We start from the raw sequence: 9,378 nt of genomic DNA on the forward strand, positions 1-9,378 counted from the left end.
CTCTCAGACTTCATGTCCTCACCGTGCTGCCGTAGCCTCCTCGCCCGATTTCTCAGCATCTGCCTCTGGAAAAGGTGGATGATAAGGTGCGAGGTGTTGACAATGGCCATAACTGCAGCGATGGTCGCAGCGGGCTCCATGCTCGCAGTGCTGTGGCGTCCGCGCTGTCACTCACCAGAAAAGTGCGTGAACTGATTGCCCACCGGCGCTTTCAGGGAGGGAGGGCGGGAGTGATGGTTGGATGACAACAGTTACCCAAAACCACCCTCGACACATTTTTTTCCCCAGCAGGCATTGGGGGCTCGACCCAGAATTCCAATGGGCTGCGGGGACTGCGGGAACTGTGGGATAGCTGCCCACAGTGCACCGCTTCCAATGTCGACGCTTGCCCCATTAGTGTGGACTCACACAGTCGAATTACTGTCCTTAGTGTGGATACACACGTTCGACTTTGTAATATCGATTCCACATATTCGATTTAAGTAAAATCGAACTACTCTCGTAGTGCAGACATACCCTAACTGACAGAAAGCACAAATTTCCTAGGAGTGTCTTTAATTAACCGGAATACTTCATTTAATAAAACAAGCGGCTAAAATATCAATATAGAAGCTATTATTCTCCAAGCCCCATGTATATCAAAGTACTTATAAGTAGTTCTTTAAATTTAATAAAGAACAAATCTGTAATGACCAAACATAAGAATACATTATAATTTATTTATAACTATTTTGCATCAGTATTGAGGTCTAGCCCCTACAATACAGTAAGCCTAACCTTACTAACTGCGTACAACTGGGTTCCACACTATCCATGTCTCCCAGCATGTCAGGGAGTCTCCCGTTCCCAAAATGCTCTTAGGTTTCTCGTCAGAGGAATAGAAAGTGAAAGGGAGAAAATGCACCAGTAAAACAAACAGCCTCAGAAGCTGTAGTGAGAGAAAGCCATGGCTGCTGGTTGGAACAGAGGTAAAGCTGCAGCATTAGTGCATGTGTGTGTGTATGTGTTTGCAAGTAAATGTGTGTGTGTTTGTATACAGTATTTTAGTGCATTTATGTGTGCAAATGTCTATATCAATTTATGGGTGAATATATGTATATGCAGCTGTATGGGCGTATATATGTATGCCTATCTCCATGGCTATTGTGGCTCTATGTATAGAAGAGGGAGCTGTCTATCTCTGTGTTTTACATCTAAAATGTGTTTTTAGTTTCTAACTTAGCAAAGGTAAACAAAATCACTGACAGTAAAATGATTTTCCTACATAAGTACTAAAAGAATACTTCTTACAAAGACAAACGGTGAGCTAAAGCTGTGGTAGATTGTACTACGTTGTCGTGGATATATATACTGGGTTTTTCAAAGTTATAACAATGATTTGTTTTTTACTAGTACATCCCACTGGCCCCCTCTTTCTATAAACAGTTCAGATTTTTCTGTGTGTCTATGCATATGTTTGTATGTGTCTGTATAGGCTTGTCTATATTTGAAAACTTGCCTCGGTGTAACTAAGTAGTATAAATATGTGTATAATGTATATGTGTTCTTTATGGGACTGAACCAGTGCCTAATTTGTACTGGGGCTTAGCCCTGGCACCTCTAGGCATGGCAGTTCATAGCCCTGGCACCTCTGGACTCCTGGCCAGCAACCGCTACTCTCTGGCCACCCAGCCAGGGCTTAATTTGTGCCGGAGCTTGTGGGGCTGAGCCCCAGCACCTCATTCATTACAAATTAAGCCCTGGATTGAACCAAATTCCATGGAAGTCAAGGGGAGTCTTTTCACTGATTTCAATAGACTTTGGTCCGGGCTCTAGTCAAGTACGTGTTTGTGCATGTCTCAGCACGTTTTTGAACTTCCCTGCGTGCCACTGTCTTGGCTTTCAGGTTTGAGTTGAAAGTGATTGGGGCATGAAAATGGTGGCAGAAAAAAGCGCTGATGGAGGAATTTCAAAGACACGGGGATTTTGTTATTAAATCCTGGCGCTTAGGTTGTAATGAAAATTTTAAATGTGTCCTACATTTGAAAAAGTTTGTTCTCAATGTTCCTGAGCCATGTTTGCCTCGTTTTGTTTTCTAAGGTTCTTAAAGAAAGAAAATAAGAATGTTATTTTCTTCCAAAACAGAACTAACATAACTATATCTCCTGGGAAATATCAACGTAAAAAATTAAATTAATAATGATTATTAAGTTTATTTTTAAATATTAATGGGAAATCCACATTTAAAGTAAAATAAAATAAAAATAAATGAAAGAACAGTTCTTTGGATATTGGTAGCATCTTACAGTTATACATAGAATTGAGAGCCTGAATCTGATTTTAATGAGCTTTGGATAATGTCCTAAATATTTATTATTAATTCTTTATTATTAATTATTATTAGTTTATTTATTTATTTCACTGTTACTTAACAAGTAATGGGCATTCTACTGCATGTGCACATGCTAAAATTAATGGCCATATTTGGGACCAGGATGATCCCTTATCACCTTCACTATCCTCAGGACACTGCACATTAGCAAGGAACTTCTTCAATATTCAGCAGTACTGAATAGGAATTGTCCATTGAGAATGAACAATTATAGGTCACATGGTCCCAGGGAGGCTGCATTGGGAGGCCTCCCTTTTTCTGTTTTCCCCTATGCACAAGGTGACTCTATTGTGACTCTATTCTTTGCACAAGGTGACTCTATTCTTTCTCCCACAGATCATGTATCCAGAGGCATCACACAGGGGTGAGAATGAAAGCACCACATCCTCCACAAGATTTACAGGCAAAGTGGGAGCTGGGAAGATTCAGATCTCACTCCCCTCTCATCCATGTGATACTAGATTTAACTCTCCTTCTTCCCCATCTCGCTTTCCTTTCTCCTGTCACTATCTCTGAGTCTCCCTCTATCCTTCTGTGAGTTCGGTTTCCATTTATCTGTGCCTCCTTCCCATCCCTCTCATTTTTAACTTTCTGTGTCTGGCAAGCTCTTAGTGATAAAGCTGCAGTCAGTGACTCTTTGGAATCTCTCTCATGTTTCAGGGGGAAGATACTCCAGGAGACATTTATAGACAGTTATGACCCAAGTGTCCTTCGAAGGGTGCAATACATGTTCTATGAAATCAAGTGGAGCAATAGCAAAAGGTCCTGGCAGAGCTGTTGCCATAGCACTCGAACGGAGCATGCTGAAATCCACTTCATAGAAGATGTCTTTCAGGAGCAAAGATCTGATCCTTCTGTCCACTGCTCCATCACCTGGTACATGTCCTGGAGTCCCTGTGCGGACTGCTGCAAGGAAATCAGGGATTTCCTGAAAGAACAGCCTAATGTGAACCTAGTTATCTATGTAGCACGGCTCTACTGGCACAAAGAGGAAACCAATCGTCAGGGTCTACGGAGCCTGGTGAACATTGGAGTGTCCATCCGAGTCATGGACTCCCAGGTAATGAGTTATGGGGACTGGATGGAATAGAGATGGGACATGGGGCTGTTTGCCTCTAGATCATTAGTTCCAATTCAGCCATGGTCACGGATGGCTCCACTGAGGTTGTAGAATGGACTCTGGAATCTTTTCACTTCTAGGTCAGTGGCTTCAGTCTGGCCCCAAAGTCTTGGGGGATAGTGCAGTGGGATTTAGAGCTTTTCCCCTTTAGGTCTTTGGTTTCAAACTTTCCCCTGAGTGTCAGTGACCAAAAGCCAGTAGCTGACAGCCATTTTTTGACCTATGTGAAATGTGCTGGTGTTTGCATCCAGTTCTTAGCAGTACAGATAAAAATCACTAAAATCTCCATTCCTGCTGGCACTTGCTGATCCCCTTGTCTCAGCAGAGAGGCTGGGGCATAAATGAGCCATGAAGAGTCAAGGCCCCTTTTACTGCTAGAGGCAGGAACTGAGAGCTGAGGCACACTGCTGAGCCGTCTGCGTGGGTGAAGCTGGTATGACACTGCCGCTGTCTCTAGTGGTCTATTCAGGGAATAAACAGAGAACATCAGCCTCCTTCCCGGCACAGTCCGTCTGCCATCTTTCAATTTCATTTGAGAACATAGTATTGTATTTAAATGTAAGGGGATGGCTTTGCAGCTTTTTTCTAATCTACCCCCAGAGTAAAATCAGCTCACCCACTGATAGTGTGCTGCTGGTGGTAATCATGAAGAAACAGATGATATTTTACTCTCCCCTCAATACATAAATGACTTGTCCCAGATGACAAGTATCAGGCGGTAGCCGTGTTAGTCTGTATCCACAAAAACAACAAGGAGTCCGGTGGCACCTTAAAGACTAACAGATTTATATGGGCATAAACTTGTGTGGGTAAAAAACTTCACTAGTGAGGTTTTTTACCCACGAAAGCTTATGCCCAAATAAATCTGTTAGTCTTTAAGGTGCCACCGGACTCTTTGTTGTCCCAGGTGAATAAGTGAGTGAAATTTTGCAAGGCTGGTTTAATGAGACCTTCCCTGGGCAGAAAGATGGAAAATTCCAGGAGAATATGAGGCCCAAGTACTGTAGCTGGTCCTGCTTAGCTGAAGCATTCTGCATGGCTCAAATTAGTCTTGCTCCCTTGAGATTGACTGACCTTTGTGTATACTTAGTCCACTGATACCTCCTTCAGCACATGACTGATTTGCTCCATTTTCCCAGCTTATAGCTACTGTTGGAGAACATTTGTCAATGATGAGGACAAGGATGAAGATGATTATTGGCCCAGGCGCTTTGCTCCATGGATAATGCTATATTCTCTTGAACTCCAGTCCATCCTTCAGGTCAGTAGAACTTTAGGGAGGGGGAAAGTGCATCCAGAAATGATCCAGAGTCGCATGCAGAACCAGAGGCGGATTAAGATTTATTGGGGCCCTCCCCCTCACCATAGGGCCCCACCCCCTGCTCCTCCTCTTCCCTCAAGGCCCTGGCCTGGATAGAAGCTGGGCCCTGGTAAAAGCTGCCATGGGAGCCTGGACTGCTGCGGGGAGCCCCAGACCCTCCACCTGCTCTGGGTGGTGCACCTTGTGGGGACAGGGACATGGGATGGGGGCTGCTTTCATGCACACCCCCGCCTGCTCTGGACAAGTGGAGGGCCCAGGGCTCCCCACAGCTGCCCAGGCTCCCTGGGAGGCTCTTGCCACAGCTTAGGGCAGTGGTCCCCTAAGGGGGACACGGAGGAACACTTGGAGATGTGGTGGGGCCTAGGTCAGCTCCCACAGGGGGTGGGCAGGGAGCGCCACCCAGCCCTGCTGTGCCCCCCAGTCCACTCTAGCCCCCCACAGCCCTGCCTCCGGCCCCAGCTGTTGCTCTGCTCCCGTCCATGTCTCTGCTCCTGGTTGCGGCCCCAGCTGCCTCTTTGGCCCCGCTCCCAACTACAGCCCCCGGTCGTACCATGGTCCCCAGCTCCTGCTCCCTTCTCTGGCTCTGCTCCTGGCCCTGGCTCCCAGGGGGGCACAGACTGGGAAAAGAGGGGGTGACTGAAAAAGTTTGGGGACACCTGGCCTAGGGTGACCGTACATCGCCTTTTGGCCCCAGATATCCCGACTTTTTTGGCAAAACTGGGCATTTGTCCCATTTGCTCTTGTCAAGTGACCAACATGGCAAGAGAAAACAGGACAAATGACCAGTTTTGCCACAGGAGGGGGGGCGGGCGTGAGTGGCAGGGCTCAGGCCAGCCCTGCACAGGGGAGGAGGGAGCTTAGGTGAGTGGCTTGGGTCAGCTCCGCGCAGGGTGAGGGAGAGGTTCGAGCCAGCTCCATGAGGGGCGGAGGACAGGGCTTGGGCCAGTTCTGCGCAGGGAGGTGGCGGGGGGAAGGGAGAGAGGCTCAGATGAGCAGCATGCCTACCTCCGCACGGAGGACCGTGCAGGGAATGCACTCTCCCTACCCCAGGCACCGTCTTCTGGCCTGGCCAAGGGCAGGGCTCAGGGAGAAGAAGAGCGGGGAGGGAAGGAGCAGCAGGGAGTGGAACCTGCGGGGGCCCCCAAATTGACCAGGGCTTCTGGGCACGGGCCCCGTTGGCTTGTGTGGTAATCCGCCAGTGTGCAGAACTCAGTGTGTGAGCAGGACAGTTCTTTGACCTCCTTGGAAATCTCAGTGATTCTGAGAACCTCTCTCCTGCAGCTGAGCTGTAACACACAGTGACTTCCAAATGAGCTCATGAGGACACTAACACTGTATTGGAAATCTCTCAGTGCCTGAGGAGATCAAAGGGCTGGTTGGTTGGAGAAGAAAAAGGCTCTTCACATCTTGGTGGAGTTTAAACACCTCTGTGGTTAGTCTGTATCCGCAAAAAGAAGAACAGGAGTACTTGTGGCACCTTAGAGACTAACTAATTTATTAGAGCATAAGCTTTCGTGGACTACAGCCCACTTCTGTGGTTTGCTTTATTGCAAAACAGCATAAATGTAAAAAGTCCTGTCCCTTTCAGGGACAAAAACAACAGGGTTTTTCCTCAGCCCAAGTACAAAGCAAGTTCTAGAGCATGGATAGACAAATTCCAGACAGAGAAACCCCACAGTTCTTCTCTTCTCTTACATCCCATTCTCAACCTAGAGACCCTTCTTCCTGACCCTCCCTTGCAGACACAGCTTCCAACGCTACACCGCACATCCTTCTCTCAGAGTCCATCTACACTAGCAAAACTGTTGTCAGGCCTCCTATCCCTCCAGCAGAGCTGATTAACCCCTTTCCTTGCCAACATCTGGACGGGTTTATATTCCCTCCTAGTAATGAGGCCATTGAATGTTTCATTGAACTCCCCTGAAGTCTCTCCCCTTTCCAAATCACCCCATGTCACAGGGTGATTTGTAATACACAGTTAGGGCGTGAAGGGAAGAGCCGGCCAATAAATGATATTTCCATCCCATGGGAAATTCCAAGATGTGTTTTCATTCTGCATTAGAACAAACCTGAGACCTTTTCAGTTTTTGTGTGAAAACCACAAGGAGGTGGAAGAGAATGAGCGAGAGCACCCTCTCGAGAGTAGCCACCAGCCTGGTGTGTAAGGCCCTCACACGCTCCTCTGGGATACCCAGGCTGTGTCTACGCTACAAGTAATGCAGCGGCACAGAGGCAGCTCTGCAGATACGTCGCTGTAGCTCTGTAGCGTAGACACTACAGTGACGGAAAGGGGTTTCTGTTGCTGTGGTAAATCCACCTCCTCGAGGCAGCATCTATGTCGACAGGAGAATTGTTTAATCCACCGCGCTGCATCTACAGTGGGGGATAGGTTGACCTAAGTACGTCATACATGTTATGACATTTTTCACAGTTTTAGGTGTAGTCTAGGCCCTAGGTTCAAATCCCTGCTCCTGATTGAGACATAGCAGGGGCTTGAACCTGAGTCTCTCATATCCCAGGGGAATGGCCAAAGCAACAGGCTATTGGCTATTTTGGGGTGGGGTCGCTCTTTCTCTCTCTATCTCCCTCTCCTTTTTCCACCCCCTCATGGTGGACATGAGAGATGTTCCCAGCAAAAGTTTCTTCACAGCCGCTATGTTTCCACAAGATATTTTGGATTTGACGAATCAGCATTTTCCAATGAATAACCGTTTAGTTGGAATACTCCCAACCAGATCTAATGATGAGTCCCTGTGACCATTAAACATGCCTGGGAACCCTTTGTAATTTGCTCTGGTTTTGAATGAGATTTGAAGCAATTAATATTATAGGTGATTGCAGTTACAGTGAGTTCTTCCCAGGTCCATTAAATCCCAGAGTGAGTCTAGAGTGCAAATGTTAAGCTGCCAACCTCCAGAAAAGAAATTAACTTCAGTTGTTGCTTTTCTCACCAGAACATTCCGTCTTGCTTAGAGATTTCAACAGATGAGAACCAGACTCCAGTTTTCAGCCTCTGTGTAGAAGATGATCAACAGAAAAGAGCACTCACATCCACCAATCCCCGATAGCCGCCAGTATCCTGGCCTGGGCAGCCAACCAGTCTCTGGATGCCATGAGTGTCTTGAACCAGGCCATCATGGGGGAGGGGTGTTAACACTAGAATGTTTAATCATTCCAATTTGATTTAGTTACTCTTAGCCATTTCCTTCCCATTGGTTCAGCTTGTAGCCTTTTGAAAAGTGAATCACGTTTAAATGTTTAATGTCGTACAGTGACTGGGTCATGTTAACACCTGTGACTCAGTGTAATGGTTTATTCCATCACAGTTACCACAGGAGTATCTTGCTTATTCTGCAGCCAGTGCTGTTTCACCAAATGAACGTAACACCATATGGTTTGCTTTGTGTAAGCAGTTTATAAGGAACTAATTCATTATTCAATAACATATGTAAAGACCTTAGAGAGGACTTATTCTCCAGGATTATTTTTCTGAATGATTTTTCTCTTGATAGATTTCTAGGTTTTACTTTCTCTTTCTTTTGTCAACATAACATTTGAATAAAATGCCTATAATCTAAGGAAGCACTGCCTTTGTTTGTTTGTCTGTTCATTTTCAAAACGTAATTTATGTGGTACTGCTTAATAAACCCTACTCATTACTAACATAAGAATAGTCCAATGTATGACATCACAAACTGTTCTAGGAGTTCATTAAGTGGGAGGAGGAAGAGTCTGGTGATCACTCTTAAAATGAACTGACCTTCCAAACTTTAGCTTTTCAAGCCCATAATTTTCCTCTAGGCCCACACCTGGTCCTCATACTCCCTATATTGCCTTTCTTTGTGAGATCATAGAAGGCTGGTCTCATCCCACACACATCACATATATGTAGATTTTAACATGCATTTATACATAGAAGACACAGCACTGGGCAAGGACTGCAAATCCTTGCAGAGAATCTGCCCTGCTATTGTAACCCTAGACTCTCTGAGCAGACAGATGCTGGGGTTAGGGAGCTCCCAGTTATTCCATTCCTGCCCCCGCTCAGCAGAAGGTCATGTGGAGAAAAGAGCAGGAGGCTCAGAGCAACTTCATTTCCAGCTCTTGCAGCTACCGACACTATAGGGCGAGGTGGCCAACCTGAGCCTGAGAAGGAGCCAGAATTTACCAATGTACATTACCAAAGAGCCACAGTAATACATCAGCAGCCTCCCATCAGCTCCTTCCCCCTCCCCCCCAGCTCCCAGCGCCTCCTGCCCACCAACAGCGCAGCCGATCAGCACCTCCCCCTCCCTCCCCGCACCTCCCGATCAGCTGGTTCCTGGCGTGCAGGATTCTCTGGGGGGGTGGGGGAGGAGCAAGGGCACAGCAAGCTCAGGGGAGGGGGCAGGAAGGGGTGGAGCGGGGGCAAGGCCTGTGGCAGAGCCAGGGATTGAGCAGTGAGCACCCCCTGGCCCATTGGAAAGTTGGCGCCTGTAACTCCAGCCCCGGAGTCGGTGCCCATACAAGGAGCCGCATATTAACTTCTGAAGAGCTGCATGTGGCTCCCGAGCCACAGGTTGGCCA

The 9,378-nt window shown here is 46.9% G+C and overlaps 1 protein-coding gene across 1 annotated transcript; it reads left to right on the top strand.

Annotated features, from left to right (window-relative positions):
* The first annotated feature begins 912 nt into the window (after positions 1–912).
* On the top strand, positions 913–8,384 carry LOC128843314 (C->U-editing enzyme APOBEC-1-like). Its single transcript, XM_054040077.1, has 5 exons — positions 913–968; positions 2,708–2,735; positions 3,032–3,424; positions 4,623–4,752; positions 7,767–8,384. The coding sequence occupies exons 1-5, from the start codon at positions 947–949 to the stop codon at positions 7,878–7,880; spliced, it is 687 nt and encodes a 228-aa protein (XP_053896052.1). The 5' UTR covers positions 913–946; the 3' UTR covers positions 7,881–8,384.
* The last annotated feature ends 994 nt before the right edge of the window (positions 8,385–9,378 follow it).

Source organism: Malaclemys terrapin, chromosome 1, assembly GCF_027887155.1.
Source record: "Malaclemys terrapin pileata isolate rMalTer1 chromosome 1, rMalTer1.hap1, whole genome shotgun sequence".
In the NCBI taxonomy this organism is placed as follows: Eukaryota; Metazoa; Chordata; order Testudines; family Emydidae; genus Malaclemys; species Malaclemys terrapin.